The sequence below is a fragment of the Populus euphratica genome, unplaced genomic scaffold (genome assembly GCF_000495115.2).
Source record: "Populus euphratica unplaced genomic scaffold, PopEup_1.0 scaffold31.1, whole genome shotgun sequence".
NCBI lineage: Eukaryota > Viridiplantae > Streptophyta > Magnoliopsida > Malpighiales > Salicaceae > Populus > Populus euphratica.
The window spans coordinates 741019-761163 of record NW_011499850.1 but is presented as its reverse complement, the minus strand read 5'-3'; the positions used below and the strand labels follow the sequence as shown (position 1 = coordinate 761163).

The 20145-nt window shown below is 31.9% G+C and overlaps 2 protein-coding genes across 3 annotated transcripts; one reads left to right on the top strand and one right to left on the bottom strand.

Moving 5' to 3' along the window:
- The first annotated feature begins 649 nt into the window (after positions 1-649).
- Positions 650-3660, top strand: LOC105120925 (uncharacterized). Of its 2 annotated transcripts, none has more exons than XM_011019352.1 (5): positions 650-781; positions 1096-1316; positions 1548-1778; positions 2071-2213; positions 3159-3660. In XM_011019352.1, the coding sequence occupies exons 1-5, from the start codon at positions 692-694 to the stop codon at positions 3347-3349; spliced, it is 876 nt and encodes a 291-aa protein (XP_011017654.1). In that variant the 5' UTR covers positions 650-691; the 3' UTR covers positions 3350-3660. The 2 variants fall into 2 exon arrangements, with proteins under 2 accessions (XP_011017654.1, XP_011017653.1); XM_011019351.1 differs by having other exon boundaries at positions 1545-1778.
- Positions 3661-5036: 1376 nt separating this feature from the next.
- LOC105120924 (uncharacterized) lies at positions 5037-9149 on the bottom strand. Its single transcript, XM_011019350.1, has 5 exons — positions 8649-9149; positions 8138-8241; positions 7752-7928; positions 5609-7497; positions 5037-5277 (listed from the first exon to the last, which is right to left on the bottom strand). The coding sequence occupies exons 1-5, from the start codon at positions 8813-8815 to the stop codon at positions 5128-5130; spliced, it is 2487 nt and encodes an 828-aa protein (XP_011017652.1). The 5' UTR covers positions 8816-9149; the 3' UTR covers positions 5037-5127.
- Between the last annotated feature and the right edge of the window lie 10996 nt (positions 9150-20145).

Genomic DNA, 20145 nt, shown 5'->3' with positions numbered 1-20145 from the left:
AAAATAAAAAAATATTATTTTGATATATTTTTAATTAAAAAATATTTTAAAAAAACAATTAAAATCATATTTTTAAATATATTTTATATCTTAATTAAATTAAATAATAATAATTAAGTTTTATTTTAAGAGTAGACTAAACACATCATAAAAATAAATAAAATAAAATAAAACAAAACAAAATAAAAGTTGTTTTCCTCATTTTAAGAAAGTACTTCAACTTTGTTATAATTAATATCTATAAGCTTCTCACTTTTTTATTTTGATCACTCTTAAGAAATGGAAATAGTTAAAACAGAAAAGAAATGTTGTTATTTATTTTTTAAAAGAAAAATTATCTTTAAAAATACTTTTATATTTTTTCATAATCAAATATGTTTTTATCATTCCTGTGTTTGTTATTGAAAATGAGGCTTCATCTAACTAATGAATCCAAATAAATAAAAACTAAAATATGAAAAATTCAATTGAGTTTAATATAAAAAAAAAATAAGAACCTGTTTACCTATAAAAAAAAGTGTAGTTAAAACCTAAAAGTAACAAATATTTTATACCCATTGTTTAAATCTTACACATCATCATGTAAACGTGGCAGAGAATGATTCGTCAACTATGAAAAAAGCCCCTATATATATATTTATTTATTTTATCAAACTAAAAAGAAAGAAACACTGATATCAAAATCTTAACAATGGCAGAACAACCAGAGACGGTGTCGTCGAGCGTGAATCAATCTTCTAACACACAAAATTCTCCCGAATATAAACTTAAGCAATCATGGGTATTTCTCAATTTCCAATTCCATTCTCTAAATTTGTTTAATTTTCGTTTTCAAGTCTTATTTTTCAATAATGGGTAGTCCTTAACACAAAAGGAGATTGATGGGTTCTTATGTTTTTGGCTTTTGACCAGTTTTTATAAATTGGATTATTTCTTTGCTGAAAAAAATGAAATGAATTGAAGTTTATTTATTTATGTTTTGGCTGTTTTTAGTCTTTAGATTTTTTCTTCCTGTGCTCCTGATTTGTGCATTTGGAATGAATTCGGTGTAGTCATGTTGGGATTGATCATTCTCTGGTGGTTTTGTTACCTCAGGTGCCGTCGGCATTCTCTGGTTTTCCAGCTTATCCAGATAGTGGTTTTCAGATGTTTCCTGTCATGTATCCTGCACTAGTTCCAGGGTTAAATGCTATGCAAAATCGAGAAGAAGCGAATCATGGGCCTGGCATTTATGCAGTGCCTGTTCCTCAATTTATGGGACCAATTGCTGGACTTCCTTCAAACACCCTAATTCCCCTCACGCTCAACATACCTACGTAAGTATGTCTGTGTTGTGTAAACTGTTAATATCTGAGGTTCGTAGCATTGTTCACAGCAGAGTACTTGCACACATACTTAGATACTGTAACAATTCTACCTATCACCCCTGCTACCGAGTAATGATGCTTGATGGTGGTTAACAAGGTGATATACCTTTGTTGTTAAATGGATTACATGAACTGCTAATTAAAGATTGCTGTTTCTTCATATTCTTTGCTCAACAGTAGACCGACTGCTGAGGCTGGGGCAACCAGTGATCAAGCACAAGGGGGACAACAGCAACAGCAACTGCAGCAGCCTGCAGCTCAAAGGCAAATTGTTGTTAGGAGATTTCAAATTGCATTTCAGTTGGATTTGTTTCTCATACTTAAGCTGGCAGCCGTAATCTTTTTGTTTAACCAAGATGGATCAAGACAAAGGCTTCTTGTCCTTGTGTTTTTTGCTTCACTTGTCTATTTGTAAGTACTAAACTTTCAAATGATTTGTTGTTTGAGATAAATTGTTCACATAGCATTTTTTTTTTCTTATTACTGTATACTCATTTTAATTTCAGAGAGAAGAAAAGTTCAAGCTAACTAGTCAATCTCATACACACCCTGTCCCTTGTTTTAAATGTTCTATTTCCAATCACAAACACCACATTAAATAATTTGTTGTGTCCCTCCAAGTTGTAGCCTTTTATTGTTCATGTGAAGCTATTTTCGGCAAGTCATGCACCTGGAAGCTGAACCTTTTCAATGAGTGTTGTAGGTACCAAACTGGAGCTCTGACACCGTTAGTACAATGGCTCTCACAAAGTATGCAAAGGGCAGCTGCCCCTCCCCGTCCACCTAGGCCTGCTGTCAGGGCGGAAAATGCGGCAACAAGGCAGAATGAAGATGTTGCTTTGGCAGGTATTGTTCTTCCAAAGGCATACTAAGGATTTTGGATGTTTTTTGGGTTTCAATTTAATTACTTTTTAGGGAATGAGGATTCACGTTGATATTTCATTTCCACAAGTAATGGATACATGAAACTTGGACCCATATCAGCTAAAATTGAATAACTGAACTTTGTCTTTGCGTTGTATCAACTGTAATTATGAAGTTTGATTGATTTTATCATTCAAGTTATGTTTACCTTTTCTTGACCTGGTGGTGAAGAATCTTGCTTATCTATGAGATATACAGTAAGTAGAGTGCTTTGAGTGCTCTTGGCCAAACATGGGATACAATTGTGTGCCTTTGTGCCTATAAAAACAACATTTTTTTTTCTTGTGGAATGATTGTTCTGCTGGACTGGTTTTGAGTGGAGGTTTCTTAAGAGTGATTTCATATCAGGAGAGAACATCAGATTGTTTTACATACAAATTGCTAATTGTTTGTGTGAAATATGTGTTTTTGAACTGCCTTGTAAGCATTTTTCTCATCTGTAGAAATTTAATATTCATGGGGGGGCGTTAAAGCAAGTTACAGAAGCAATACTTTCATAAGCTCAGATTATTGTTGCTATATCATTCTGATATTCCAATTTGATCATACTTCCAATCCTGTCTTATTGATTATTGCACCAATGTTGTGTAGTCTATTTGTTTGTGTTGTTAGGAAGACAGGAACAGGTAATATTCACGCTATGGTCTATATAAACAATGTGAATATGTAACACAGAACCCCTTGGTACCTATCGTAGTGAATGGCAGCATTACATCCTTCTCACTGTCTTTCATTTTGTTGTTACCTGAATCCCTGTGGCGTCAAAACATGATTTGGATAGAGAAAGCTGATTGAAGTTGAGAGGAAATTATATTTCTGATTGTTGTTTTTGTAACTCTTTGACAATCATTCGACAACTTTTTGCAGAGGGACAACATGCAGTTGAGAATGAGAATAGACCTGCAGAGGATGGTAACCAAGCAGCTGAGAATGAAAATGTTGCTGAACCTGGCGGAGACAATGGGGGCCACCACTGGTGGGGAATTGTGAAGGAGATTCAGATGATTGTCTTCGGCTTTATCACCTCACTTCTCCCAGGCTTTCACCACATAGATTAGACCATACTTTAGCTGGTAACAAAACCTCCCAAACCAGCATAGAGGCGGGGAATAGTTGTTTCTGTCGTTTTCTCCTGTTCTTTCCCTTTATGAAATAATCTGAAGAGTTCTCCCCCCCTTCTCTTTATTGACAACTTTGATACATATTGTATGTATATGTACAATTATGGCTCCACTAGAATAGTTCGATGATTATGGATTTAGGATTTCACACCTAATGTAAATTCCTGCTACGCCAAGTTACCATGCTAAATTTGATTCCTGGGTTGTGATAAGTAGAATAGAAAATTTCGGGTTGCTGTTACTTTTTAGTTGCTGCGCATCTTTTCCAACCCAGTCAGTTCCACTTTTACCTTATTATGGCAAGGTGCAGATGCATTTGCCCGTTATTTTAGCTCTCTCGGCCTGACTAGGTGATATGAACCAACCCCTCGTGAGCAAATGGATCTGGTTCTCCGCTTCCCGAGTTGTCACTTGTCAAACTAAAAATGAGTCATCTGTTCAAAACCGAGCATTTTTTATGTGCTTTAAAATTATTTTAAAAAAAAATTAAAATTTTCCGAAATCAACCGAGTATTTTTTATGTGCTTTAAAAATATTTTAAACAAAAATTAAAAATTTTTATTTTTTTATTTACTTCAAATTAATATATTTTTAATATTTTTAAATTATTTTAATACGTTGATATCAAAAATAATTTTAACAAAATAAAAAATTATTATTAACATATATTTTATATATTTTAACCTGTAAAATTATTTGCAAAACTTTCTATGTTTTAAAAAAAATTTAATTTTTTTTATTTTTTATTTTAAATTAATATATTTTTAGTATTTTTAAATTATTTTAATATATTAATATTAAAAATAATTTTAAAAACAATCAAAATTATACGATACGTTGAGAATCTTGCATGAATCCTAGTTTAACTCTCTTTCCCCAAATTGGAGGGGATTGTTTTTACTAAATACAGTGATTTGAGACGTTACTGTAACACTGTCAATAAATTCAGGGAACATCGCTAGCTTTCGCTGTAATCCAAGACAAATTCACTCGTATTAACCCAAAATTTTATGCGAGCCAAGCATGGCAGTTTTTCTCATAGAACATGTACCAAAGGTGAGAGCCAATTTAAACCAGGTTCGTTATAACTGCAAGTTCCAGTTCTAGTGAGTTGGCTTGGCTGCCAGTGCATAAATCCATATATGAAGTCCACTTTGTGGCATTTAAAATTCTTCTTTGAATTATGCCCTTACCTCACACACACACACACACACTCTTGGCTTGGTCATGTTCTTTGAATTATGCCCTACCTCACACACACACACACTCTTGGCTTGGTCAAGCATAAAGTGTATGGGATGTGAAAACTCAAAATTAAAATAATAATAAATAAATAAATTCAGACCATTCTTCAAAGATCCGGTCAGTTCACCTTGGCTTTAGGATAAAGTAATGATGTCTCTCAAGTAGCAGAAATAATGGTTTCCAGCAAAGTTAAATCAGTCTTCCTCCTATTTGCAATTTTACAATTGAGCATTCCTGAACCTGACTGTCAGGTTACTGTAAAGGATTCTGAGAAGCAAGGGTTTGATAATAAGCAGTCATGACAGGACTCATATCGAAATGTCTGTAGAAAAATGCAAACTCGCTGAAGCTCAATTTTTTATTTTAGGGAGGGGAGGGGTAACAGCAAGGAGCCAAAACTCACTTTTATTAGCACTAAAAGAATATTAATTACAAAATGTATATACAGGTATATATAATTAAAGCTCAACTCACATCTCAGATAAGAGATTGCTGATTTTCCGAAGCTCTTTAAGAGCTGTCATGGCTGTGACTTGTCCTTTGCCAACAAGAGCAGTTTTGGAGAAATTCTCCAATGAACCCACCTGACCCCTATCTTGCTGGAAAACAGACTCGATTATCTGCAGCACAAATGATTAAGAAAAGTTCAGCTTGAATGCCTAACAAAAAACATATACCATATCACTACAGTTTTTCTTCGCTGATAAGTTAAAGGCCAAACTACTTCCTAGAACTCCCCAGAAACTTGAAAGCTACATAAATTACATGTGAAGCAGAAAGAAAATCATACCAGGTAGTGAACCTATGGCCCGTCTCCCTGGCAGACTAAATATGTATTGAAGTAAATCAATCCATATATCAAGCCAATTTTCCACAACATATCATACTTTTGTTTCATATTTTAACAACTTTCAGACTCTGTCTTGGAAGAATTATCTTAGAAAGAATTACCTGAATATGTTCAAGCATGGACTGTCCAAAGTTCCTCAAAGAACCCATCACATTCTGATCCACGCTCTCTCCTTTGCTACTGGCATAAGAGTTGCAAGATCCATTGACAGATGAAGATCCTATTGAATTAATCTGATTACTGGCATCGTTGCCAGGTTTTGTAGCCTCAAATGTGCCGCTTCCCTTTTCAGAAGTCTCCTCACCAGCAGTATTCCGTCCAAACTTCCAAAACCATTGAAATTTACCTGAAAGTTTCCTCTCCTTAGGACCTGCAACCTGTTTTCCAGCAGGCTCATTGTTGGTCCCAGAATTTAGAGACACACCTTCAGGGGGATGGTCAGGGGGGTGGGAAACAGGAAGGGTTGGATCTTCCTGGAGAGCCTCAGGTTGATCATCATTTTCATCGAGAGACATATTTGAGGCAACGCTACTTTTCTCAGAGTCATTTTCATGCTCATTAACACCACTAAGAGAACTAGATGGGTCCGAAAACACGGATGAATTTTCCTCACTCCCAGAATTTCCACCAAGACATCTCTCCTCAGTTGAGCAAGTCAAGTCATTGTTAACGCTGTCTGGTCCCCCTCCCTCAACTTCTGCAGTTTGATGGTCCTTCTTGCCTGAAACTTCATGGCAATCTGATTTTCCAATATCTTCATCCATCCCAAGTTCATGTGATAAATCTTCTAACAAACTACGCCTAATAGATGACTTCTGATCCTTCTTCCCCCTCCCTGCTTTTACTGGAGCTGGTGCAGATTCTGTCCTAGATAGGGGCAATCTTACTTTTTCTGTCCACCGTTTTTTCTGGCTTGGTTTTAATTTCCCTAAATGATCATGCTTGAGCTCTTCTGTCTTGTGCAAATCTCTCCATTTCTCCTCCCAATAACTATCAGGCACCGCATTTAGAGGAGTTTTGGGGGAAACAGAACCAGATGAAAGTGCATGAGTATGACCTCTCACCACCATTGATTTACTGTGGTTATAATTCCCATCAAACGGAGGAGACACAGAGGACATATTAGTATCCAATGCGAGGGACTGTAAAGACTTTGCCTTATTTATCAGTTTTCTCAGATCTATATTCTCAGGAAAATTCAAGAGTCTCTGGAGACAAGTAGTTGCGTGCTCAGTGGCAAGCAGGGAAGACCTCAAATGAAGAATCATAGAAACGGACATAGCTGGGATTAATGCTCCCCGAGGTGATCTAAAGATACGAAAACCAGAGTCTGCATCATCTTCAGCACCTTTTTCTAATATGACATTATTATCTGCTGCAAATATTTCATCCCATATTAACAAGAGGTTTTCAAGTGAAAATTCTCGTCCAAATAAAACCCGCAACCAGCGAAGTGCAAAATACTGAGGTTCAACACCCAGCTCAACAAGGTGGCTGTGTAAAGATGAATCAACAACAGACAGCAAATGGTACAAAGCAGCAGAAGCTTCAATGACAGGGGGCAAGCCAGAATGAGAACCATGTGCAGGGGAGTGAGAGTAGAAGTCCACAATGGCAACTGAACCATGAGACCCACTCATCAATGCATCAAACATACAGTAAGCATCATGCTCCATGAATTTCTCTGACATGACAATACCCAATTCACCTTCAGCCCCGTAAGCATCCGTTAGTAATACAGTTGTCTGTATCTCAGGATCAAGCTCATTGAGAGACTTGACTTTGACAGCATTACCATGGGAGCCAATTTCATCCTCCATGGAATCCAAAAACTTTTTAAAATCAAAGTTGTATGTAATATCATTTTCCTGAAAGGCTAAACCATCAAATTTGTCTGTGAAATGGTCTTCATACTGCTTGCGCACTTCAGACAGATGCTCCACATCAATGTGAAGAACATATAGAAAAGGAGCCAAGAGTTCATGCATTCCTGTCAAGGAAAGCCAAAACAACCAAAAGGGAAACATTAATTTCTCTGTAAACAGATACTGTAACACATTGAAGTGAATGAATATAGGAAAAAAGAAGAGATTAATGATTAAAATGATTGTCTGAGTCAAATTAACAATATATGATGAACAGCTTGAGATTACAGGGTCGCACTAATGACTGAATATTGGTACAGCACAAAGAGGAATGCCAAAAGGGTTGATGGGAACATGTCTTTCTTTCAATTTAATTTACCTTGTCGATAACCATACTCTGGATGTCTAAGGCACCACAATAACAAGATTCGTCTTAACATTCCTTGGCAGCCAGGTGTCTGGAAATAGCTACCATGTTCTGGATATAAACGTGACAAATCCTGGTCAAGTGTTTTTTCCAGTTCAGCATTCCGAAAGAAGCGACCCCAGGTGCTATCTGCAGGCAGCATTCGAATATCATCATTAATACCAAGTAATTACAACATTTTCACACGACATACCACATATCAGAGTCGCAATAAAATTCTTTGACTGACATGTCAGTGACAATGCAGATAAAATCAGCAATTGGCATAAATATACCCTAGTTCAAGCAACAAGCTAACTTCCATCCATAACCTTACATGGCCCCAACAAAATAGTTACCTGGGTTTTGTGACAGTGGATTGTCAATTACAGGATCAGGTGAACTCCTTCCATCCTTTGACAAATGTGGATCAACTAAGAGCCGCCTTCTTAAACCAGCATACCTGACAAAGACAACCATTTTGATTGGTGTTAACAACAAACCAGCATACAAAGTAGACTTAAACCTTGAAATCCAACTGGAGACCCCCTCCTAATTCGATTGACTTTTAACAACCAAAAAAACAACTGATCACAACCAAACCCCTGCTATTTGATTCCATGGATCAAACACTGAAAAAAAAAATATAATGATTTTCAAAGATAATCAACTAGCTATCATCAAAATGGAAACATAACAAAAAAAGGAACCATCTTTAAATTCTATGTCAACTAAAACATAATTAAAAATAAATAAAAACCTATAAAATTTGCTTTCACTAACCAAGAATTCAAAAATCTAAAAATCCCAAAAACGAAAAAAAATACAATTATCTCTTTTTCAGGAAAAAAAAAGAGGCCAAAACTTTACCTTCTTCTAGATTCAGCAGTAACTCTACGTAGATCATCAACACTGGAAGAGGAGGGAGAAGGCAAAATTCCAAGATCTATCCTCCATTGAACCCCTCTTAAATTCTCAAAACGACTCTGAATCCCCTCTCCTGCTGGCATTTCCTGCTCAATTGAAGCTGACCCCATGATTTTTTTACCAAATTTTAAAACGACCAAGTTCCTCAAATCAACTCAAAACAAAAACTCAAGCAAAACCCAAGAATTATTTTCCTTGAAAACCAATAAAGTCACAAATTTTGTGTGGTTTATGCAATTCTAAAAGAGACCCAGAAAAGAGGATGATTTCTATTTACAGAAAGATGAAAACTTTAAGCATAAATAGAAAGAGAGAGGAATTGAGAATTGAAAGGGAGAGAGTTTTGTGGGGTGGAAGTGGACGGAATTTCATTCCAAAAATGAAGAAGATGATGGGAGAGACATGATGCAGATAAAGAGAGAGATGTTAATAGTTAAATAAAACAAGTTTATTACTAGTAGTTATTTATTATTATTATTATTATTATTTTAAGTTTTATCGGAGAAGCTGAAAAGGTGGATGTGGAAAATATAGTAGTTACTTTATATTTTTCGGAATAATTGTATTATTAGCACACCCATTTTATATTTATTTTTAATAAAATACATAAAATTTATTTTTTTTCATTTGAGTATATTAAGATTTTCAAAAATTCCAATCAAGTATTTTTATTTATTTTCTGTCAATTTGTTTCATTATATGATGGGGTATATTTTTAAAAAAAGATTGCTTTTGGTACTTTTAAATTTATTTTTCGTCAATCAAATATATGAGCTTTAAACCTTTTTTATTTTGATATACCATTATTTTTTATTGTTCCAGTGGAACATGTTTTCGAATGGACTTGGTTGTTTTGCTTGAATAAATTTTTTTGATGTGGTCTTTTTGTCGTAAAATTGTAAACACATGATATTCACTTATTTAAATGAGATAATAAATATTTTATATTAAAACTCATATAGTTGAAATACTTTATTGTAATAATAAATATATATATATAGTCATATTACAATATAAAAAATTAAAACTCATGAAGTTTATTAAGAAAGAAATTTGATATATTAATAATGTAATTATCCCAGTTCTTTAAAAAATTAAGTCATGTTGTCTATCCCCAGTGTATCCACACCCAGTTGGTTTTTTAAAAAAAAAAATAATATATAAAAAATGCTCCTAATTTGTATTTTAAATCAAGGGTACACGTGAGTCATTAGATTGTTGAGAGTTATGAATCCACCAGTGAATTTCATATTAAAAAAATTGATGAATAGAGATTCAATAACTCATAAAAAAAAAAGATCATTTCTTGTTATCATTATTCTTGATCGAGTAATATTATGTTGGTGTCCATGATTAAATGTCATGTTATGTTAAACTAAAGTAGATTAAATGTCGAGAATAATTTTAGACCTTACTCTCTCAAATTGTAGTTTGTTTGTTGAGAGGCAATTGACCTGTTGGTGGGGGATTTGTGAAAATGAACTAGAATTCAGAAGAGGAGTTGAGGAGTCCTTTTCCCATATGATATTCATTTTTTTTTTTAAGGAGTGGATAAATTAATTAATAATGATTAGGGTTTGGTATTTGGTGATTAATTAGTGAAGTTCTGAAATGGGAATCAATGAATTTCTGTTTTTTTTTTTTTTGGCTATCTGTATAAGGAAATTGCTTACTTTGTGTATAACAAGTTTTTTTTCATGAAAAAAAAAAAAGATTTCTCTTTACTGCACATCTCACCTATTTCTAAATTCAAATTTAAGTAAAAAGATTAAAAGAAAAAAGATTTCTCTTTACTGCACGTCTCACCTATTTCTAAATTCAAATTTAAGATCTCAATAAAATAAAATAAAATAAAAAAGCAACTAGTTGAGCTAAGGAAATGGGGATCAAGACGACGGGAGTTCATGTTCTTAACAGTGCAATTAATGGCGGCTCTTAGGAGAATAATAGGACCAAGTTAGTCGTTGCTCGAAGCAATTTCTTCGGTGGTGGGCTCCCTGTTGCCATGGCAGCTTTGCTATGTTGCTTGATGGAAACTTCTTGGAGATTTAGCACGACGACTTTTTCATCTTTTTCAAACCATCAAAACACAAGGACTTTTCAACACCATGTCCCAATAGAATGTTTGTCATTAACGATTAAGAGTCGAAATCGGTTATTCTTAATCAAATAAAAAACATTATTATTAATAATAAGGCCAATTGTCTGAAGCAGTTTAAGATCAAGTTTTTGCTAACAAGTGAGGTCTTCAAATTTAAGGAACTATAATTATTTTTAGCGATTGCTTAACATAGGGTGAAATAGTCACTTCGGCTAAAATTAAATGGAAACTATTAAAAATAATTAAAAGGAGATTATTTTGGAGTTTCTTGAAATATATGACTTAGCCCGCTCAGTTTCTGATTGCTTCAAATTAAATACATGTGAAATTAAAAATAATTAAATATATGTGAAATTGAAGAGAAAAAATTATTTTTGAAAATTTATTTTATTATCTTTAAATCAATTGTTTCAACACTGTTTTAATTATTAAAATCAAAATAATATTTTACGGTATAAATATCTTTATAAATCTTATTAAAATAATATAAAAAGTTTAAGATGAGAAAAAAAATAAAAATTTCATTCTTTTACTTAAATTATTTAAACTTTATTTTTTATATGAGTTATATCTTTTTATATATAAATAAAAAAACAGTTATTTTTTTAATAATTTTTTAAAATATTTAGACCAAGCACATCTCATACGGATAAATAAAACTTAATTCAATAACTAACATATAATAATAAAAATTAAAAAAAAAATTCATGCGAAATTGAGAAAATGTGAGTGAAAAAAAAAGCGATTTTTATTTCTTTTAATTTTGATTTTAGGGTATAATATAATAAAAACACTACAATGCTGTATGTAAATAAGAGAGAGTTAAGGGTTCAAAGAGGGAAATTAGCAAAAGATATTCCAAAGGCATATTCTTACCTGACGTGGCAAAAAAAGCGTGTTTGTTTTGCCAAGAACAAGTTAATGGGGGCTGAAAGTGAAGTGATAGCTGACTCATATGTATATCTCCACACGACACGTCATGCACAGCTGGATTATTTTTTTCTTAATATTCTTGGATCCATTTTCGTGCACCAAACATGACTTCTTCTTCTTTCTTTCTTTCTTTCTTTTTCAAATCAAGTTTTATATCCAAAGAGCAAACCTCAAAATAGTCCCTGATTTTTAGGTGTAATCTAAAATAGGTCCTCTATCAATTTTCATCCTGATTGGGTCCTTGATGTATCAATAGGTTCTCAATCAAATCCTTGTTTAAATTCAAGTTAACATGGTGGATAAGTAGTCACGTGGAAATCATATAATTTTATTTTAATCTCATTAAACACTCATGAATTTAATAAAATCTTCCACGCCAAGTGATTAAAAATACCATAGGAAAACAAAAAAAATTAAGAGTTTTGTGTTTTTTTATATAGTTTGGTATATCTAGTGAGCTTCATGTTATTCACAGTGAATATATTATAATATTCAGTGATTTTTCATGAAAATAAATAATCTAAGCTTGACATGATTAAAATAAATAATATTATTAATACTTTGGAGACCTAATAAGAAAATAGATTAGACATTTTTACGAAGCTTATCCTAATGTTAATGGAAATTTAAAACTTGAGGTACACGCAGCATTTTTTCTAGGGAAAAAAGTCTGCACATTTAATAATATAAAATAAGATTTTTAATATAAAAAATTAATAAAATGAAAATTATTTCTTTCTTCAATTCAGAAAAGGACTTGACTTGAAGACTTTTGATCCAATTAATTGTACAAATTTTCAAAGCAATTTACATGTTATTGTTCCAATTGTTTCATCCTTGTTTGTGTGAAGAATTCTCGTGGAACAATTCAGCACCAAGATTAGTGCTTTACCTGTGTTAGATTTTAATTGGTTGTCTAGCTTCTCTTGGTCCGTAACTCCTTTCTCTTTCTCACTCTCAATTGCCTATAATATATCTTACAAGCACTCTCCATCACAAGAATGAAAAATATTTAATCATGGCCAAGTAATTAAAATTAAAAGGTTTGTTTTATTTTATTTTATTTTAAGTTTAAATTCCTGATTGTTTATATGATAATTATTAGAGACTTATATATTTATTAATTTCAAGACCTGTGAAATTAGTCGTGGTGCGCGTAAGCTGAAGCGGACACTCATATTAATTTAAAAAAATAAAAAATATTTACTCAATATTATTTAAAAATATTAAATGCAAAATAATAATGTCTCCGCTAAAAGATTGCAATTGTGTTTATTTTCAGCTACAATCCTTAACGATATAAAAACACAATTTATTAAAATCACCAAAAAAAAATAGAAAGAGATGATATTTATAGAATTAAAGATCAAATTAAAAATTAATTTATAAAAAAAAAACTTAAAAAAATACATCATTAATTCAGGATTCTCTGAAGATATAAATAATTAACAATCACCTTATATATCAAACACCCACTTGAAAAAGATAGAACATGAATTTAGACTCCTAATTCGGCGGCAATCGGCAAGTTGTGAAAGAAGAACAAAAATTAACTTCAAAGCCTCTCCTTTAGAAAAATGTCGAAAAATATATAATTAATCAGAATTTGTATGCATCTTGATGATAGCTGCTTTAGAAAGGCCTTGCGTGTACAAGCTGGAGACAAGCCTGTTCCTTCCCTTCTCCATCTTTTTGTATGTTAGCTTGCTATTATTTATTATATTCACGTCCAAATAGCATCATCCACCCACCACTTTGCTCTATCTAGCCATTATTCCTCAATCTCCTGTGTTTTTTTTTTTTTGGTTCCCCTTTTTTATTATAATTTTTTGTTTCTACCTTCTATGCACCACGTAACTTTTTTCCCGTCTCTTTGATTCTGTTTTGTTTCTTGCTAATTAAAATAAATAAATAAACTAAATGTTGTATTGTTCTTATCTCCTTATGCTGTCTAAATCTTTGTGTCGTCGTTCATTCATTTGTTCATTTCTACTATTATTAATTAAATTCGGTGGCCGATTATTCTAGGATTTCATTTTTTTAAGTAAGTAAATTGAATGTAGAACCTAGTTTAGCTTCTTCTTCTTTTTAATCCAAAACAATAATGTTTTAAATTAACTTGAATTGCCTTGTTTGTTTTTAGTCCGGGTTTAATAAATTCTAAAAAAAAAAAGAATTATTGTTTTTTCAAGATTCTCCATGAATTTATTGTAAATTCTATCAGTTAATGGCTATCAGCCTATCATTATCGTGTCGGTTTAGTATCTCCAACAACTCCAAATACAATTATGATGCCTAATAAATAAATCAGTGCAGTGAATATGCTCTTAAATTAGCTAGGGAGATGGCCAAAGGAGAGCTAAGAACATAATTACATCATTAACAACATTTTAACAAGTAATTAATTAATCACTATCACTTCAGTCACAAGGATACGAGGTCAATCGTGTTTTAAACCGTGATAGGCAGCTAGTTGTGTAGATAAACAGGTTAGAAAGACGCTTAAAAATTTTATAGATGAGTAAAGAATAATAAATTAGAAATCTCTTATTAGTAAATTTTTTGTTCATTTTAACTATACTAAAATAAGATTTGTTCAAGCATTTTTTAGGAAATAATTAAAAAGAACTATAATAAAAGGTATATTACCCTACCTAATGCAAACAAAGCAAGACAAAATTTCACAACGATAAATAATCCATGCATTCCCCTTTAAAAAGGATTTTGCCGTTCATATATCCACCGACTGATATATCTACCAAATGCATTTGGCTCTCATGGAGTTGCTAACAGCCAAAGATGGAGAGACCGGTGGATCCCTAAGGTAGTTTAGGTTTCTGTTCTCATGTTCTTGTTGCCTTTTAGTTGGGTTTTTTGAGTTGATGCTTTTTATTATTCTTTTTATTTTTATTGTTTAAAAAAGGCCCTTATACTTATTTAATTTACTCTGCTATTACATATCTTTCTTCTTCTTCTTTTTTAGAATAGAGATTTTAAAATTTAATCTGATTTCACAAATTAACTTGTAAATTAGATAATTTGATATCGAAATCAATCCAAATTTTAATAAAAATAAAGAAAGAATCGACATTATATAATTTAATTAAAAATTTGAATTGATTCGTAACCCATTCACTTGTTGATTTTTTAATATATTTTTTTAAGATAATATTATTTTTAATTTTTTATAAAATAAAAAATAAAATAAATCTAGATAAACACGGGATATAACTTACTCCATATTAATCACGTATAATAATAATAATAATAATAATAATAATAATAATAAAAGATATGTTCTGCTATGGACACATCAACCCATTTCCACCTAATGCATCCGATGCCCATCTAATGAGGAGTTCCAAGGAGGTGTTTGTTGCATGCAATATCTCTACTCTCTAATTAATTATTGTTGCTTTAAATATGATGGTGATTTGGGTGGAAAGAATTGTATATAAGAGTTTTTGTTGTCACATTTATATCATATTCTTTGGAAGGTTGATATGATTTGGTAGTGCCCCAGTCATCTTCTCTTGCATAATTTCATTGGAGGATAGTGCTAGATTGTACGGTATACATTTAGATTTGGGGAATAATTTTCCACATGCATGACCAGGACTCTGTCACGTGTAGATGTTGATGCGAGCTACCAAACGAGTCACAATGGACCCCAGAAGGAGAAAAGAAGAAGAAACAAATATGAAGAGTGCTCCATCATGTGTGTATTCTTTGCACCACTCTCTGGTGTGTGATTACTGTCATCACCAAATGTTTGTAGCAACTCATGTGGTGCATGTAATAAGTTTAAGAGAGTAACATAAAATTATTTATAAAATGGTTGAGATATAGTTTTTATAGTATCGGGATTTTAATAACTGATCAATAATTATGAGTTTCAATTTTATAACTTTATTTTTAACAATTAAATTAATAAAATTAAATATAAAATGGTTATGAATATATATAAGTTTTAAGTTTAAAGTGTAATTATTTAGAATAGTTAATTATAAGATATTATAGAATCGTTTGTAATATCTTATCAAATAATTTGAGTTTTTTAGTCATGATAGTCCTTTAACCATCCTTAACAATATTAGATTGGATTATCATGAATAAAAATCAGGATTCTGGCTACAATTCAAAATATTAGAGAGAAATAGAGACAATCTTTGCTATTTTATAATAAATTCTTGAATAATAATTTAAATATTTAAACAAAAACGCTCTAATAGATATATAAATCCTAAAAACTAAGGTAACTAAAGAACCCAAATCCAAGTAAAAAAAAAATTAAAACTCAAAACCAGTTAGAAAAATAACAAAAAAAAAAAACAATAACTTTCAAATCTAATCTTAAAAGATCTAGCAGCTTTATGATTCTGGCTACAATTCAAAATATTACAGAGGAATAGAGGCAATCTTCGCTATTTTATAATAAATTCAAATATTAATTTAAATACTTAAAAAAATGCTCTAACTATTTATATATAAATCCTGAAAACTAAGGTAACTAAAGAACCCAAATCTAAGTAAAAAAAAAACTCAAAACCAACTAGAAAAATAACAAAAATAGAAAAAACAATAACTTCCAAATCTAATCTTAAAAGATCTAGCAGCTCGATGATCGACAAAGTGAACCCCTCAAGAAGATTATCATATAAGATCATTTAATTAATTTAAATTTAATATCTTTTATCATCATTGTTTTTCTCATACTTCATATCTTATGCGTTTAAGCTTCTTCATTGATTTTTTTTTTAACTTAATCCTATTTGTCTAGCCTATAAATATGCTTGCAATGCGTTCAATATAGAAATGAAAGACTTATTTTACTAAACCAATTAAAAATGATATCTTTATATATCACAATAAATGAAAATTACCAATTAGAAACTAGTTAAAAATAATTACCAATACTTTGAAAATTAGTTATCAACTTATCATCCTATCCATCAACCTCACCAAACATTCAAAGGACTAATTAAGCAACCTAAGCTTTAAATATTAATTAATTCGTAACCCCAGAAATTAGAAGCTAGCTAGGCTGGTCAAACAAGGATTCTTTCATGTTTCTTTCCTTCAAATCTCATTATTTAGAACCGACTTCAATTTGTAACCACAAGTTAGAAAAGACAGCGACAAATTGCAAAGGTCCATGCATGTTCTTCGAGGAATATATCTTATTATTATGATTATGGTAATAGTTATTTAATCATTTGGCAGGTCACGAAATTATTTAATTAATAACCTCTAAAGTTTTGTTAACTCAATTGTTCTGCCGACTACTTTATCATACTAATACATGTTTTGACAGAAAAACCAGATTACACTTGGATGTTTTGTGTTTCTTGCATTATTATTTTTTTACGGCTCATTATTGGGTTTGATCTTGCTAGCGCATGCCTTAATCACAGTGTCTAGTTTATATCTTCAATCATTAATATAAGCGGATAGAGCACAGAGTATATATTCATAAAAATAATGCTCCAACCTTGTCGTCAAAAGTATATTATAATAAAAAAATAAATCAAAAGAAGCAAAGGATTTGCATGATAAACATGAAATCCTGTCAGCTTTTTCGAAAAAGTAGATGCCATTTTCTCATTTCTCTCGCACAAGTCTTCAACCATTTTGAAACACGTTTTATGCTATTAAACCTTGACTGGGTTGAATTGTGTTTTATATCAACTTGGATAAGATTTAATTTGACTTATCTTAGTGATCTTGGTAGATGGATTTTCAAAAAGATTAAAATTTAATTTGATTTTAAAAATAAAAATAACACTGTTTTATTTTTTAAAAATTCTAAAAAAATATTATTATAAATTGACATGTTTAATATGTAACTTGAATCTTAAACCGGATTATAGGGGTGGTCATGCTTGGTTTAATAAATCATAAATATGTCGGATAATCATAACCATGCCATTGCCTGCATCGAACATGTATGATTCACCTTGTCTTCCTTTGCGAAATGCACAAATTAATGACTCTCAATCTCCATTATAATTCGATGCATGAATTAGCACTGTTTAGGCTAATCCATCAAGAAACAAAGCATGGTCTCCCTGCATCAAATATGCACCCATGGTGCTTCCCACGACAACAAAAAATGGTGCCCTTATAAGACACTTGAAAGGAACTCATGCTCATTCATGTGATTTCAATTATTTTAGCTGCTATGCCAAGTTATTTTCAGCTTTATTGGACATTTGCAATGGAAACGCAATTTGTCAATATTACTTGCTGTGAACTATTCTCCTTTTTGTTTTTTTCAATTGAGAACCATGAAAAAGAGGGTTTTCTATTGACACATGCTGTCTTGAAGGGGGGGGAAACTCCACAAAAAATTCTCTTTTTGTTTAAAAAACCGAGGTTTTTATTGTCATAAATTGAAGCACAAAGATTCATTGTCCTGTAAGTTTGCAATATTGCAATCCACAAGCTGCTAAGATTTGATTATTGCCCCTATTTTTAATTTATATTTTTTCAGGGGATGAATTGACTGGCTTTGGGATTTTGCTTGTCAGCTGTGCCTTGGTCTCCATTTTTCAATTTAACATGTCACTGTTAGGGTTTCATTTTCTATGTGTACTTCCAATAGCTAGAAGGCAGTGTTGTGTGCACACTACCGGCAATTGATTTCAGACCAAGAATTTTGAGGCCGACGAGGGTCCACCACAAACCAGTGGTGACTCAACTCTCCCGTAACTCTTGACTTCTCAGTTACAGCTGCCGTTCAACAATCATTCAAGCATGCGAATCGTGTAATAATATTTTGGAAAAATCCTCCACCGACCATACCATCAGGAGATGACCACCTAGCCTTGCTGATCTTTGAGAACGGTAGGTATTCAGTCAGGGACGGTTCAAGATCTAATCTCAGCAGGCCAGGTTTTAGTGAAGTTATTGAGCAGCACTGGCCGACAGTTTAAAGTAGTTTTTTATAAAAATATTATTAATAAGTTTCACATGTTATTTTTTATTATTTTTGGTTTTGCTGTAGATATTCTTTAGTGGCCTTTTCAAATTTTAACCCAAAATAAAGCTGAAAAGATTTTTCATAAAACTTCAGTCTAGCTTAATAATTAGATTAAAAATTATATTTAATAATGTATTAAAAATTATGTTTAATAGGGTAAAACTTATGGATAAATAATTTTATGTAAAAATCTAAATTTCTCACATGCTGGATCTGTCCATGTATTTAGGAGCTGGTAACTTCGTGATGTTTCTTTTGTAATGTTTTCTAATTTGACAATGAACTCAAATGAAATAGTAGCTCTTGATACAAGACCATAGTTTTCTCAAGGCTAAGGGATCATCATGAATTATATGGACCACCATTCATCAGCTCCAGTCTTCATTCACTTGAAATGATCCAGTAACCTGATGAGGAGAGACGGACGAGAAAGAAAGCCATAATGTTTTGGCCCATTTTCAAAACCCTAGTGTTTGATTGCCTCCTTGGTGATATCATGGTCCTAGGCACTATTTGGCAATTTGGTCCCTCGCAGGTTATACCGCGGCAAAAAAAAATATTGTTTTTGGTGTTTTTGATGGTGAAATCAGTGGGTTCTTTGGAGTGTTTTTTAAAAGTATTTTTTTAAAAAAAAAAATTAAATTAATATATTTTTTATATTTTTAAATTATTTTGATTTGCTAATCTTAAATATAATTTTTACACTAGCTCATGTAAGATCACCTGAAATTCTTCCCTCAGGAATAAAATAACTTCAACTTGATGTGCACAAGCCGGAGTAAACACTGATTCAAGAAGCCAGCTGCCTTAACTGCAGCCCGTTTAGCTTTCGCCATTGCTTGAGCTTCAAAGCATTCACCTTGTCATCAGCATAAACCACATTGAGACTGGATCCAACGATGACTCTATTCAAATCTATAAGAAGGTCCCAAATCATACATCTGCAGAAAACTATTTAGCATGCTTGAGCTTCCTTGAAACACTTTTTTCAAGGCAGAGATTAGAGAAATTCAAATCTTTATAACCAACTAGTTGAGTTGAAATATGAAAAATGAATATCAGATAACAAGTCAATAAATAAATAACTCAACGTATTTAGTTAAAGAGACAGAGTATATCGCTGAGAAATTTTTTAAATTAATTTATTTACTTCTAAAATACAAAGTATAAGGAGACATGTCTTTTTTATCTTCACTGTCTTTATCTGTTTTATCCTAAGACAGTGAATAAACGCCAAAAATCAACAAAAAACCCATATGCACAAGTTTATCATGGCAGAAGATTTAAATTGCTCAGTATCCTCTCTAATGCTACAATTTTTACTATCCATACTGAGTCATTAGCAGCTCAGTCACTGCACTTATAATTTGAGCTTGAATCAAAATGCTGCAGACCTTAGAATAGATACCTACTTTTAAATAAGC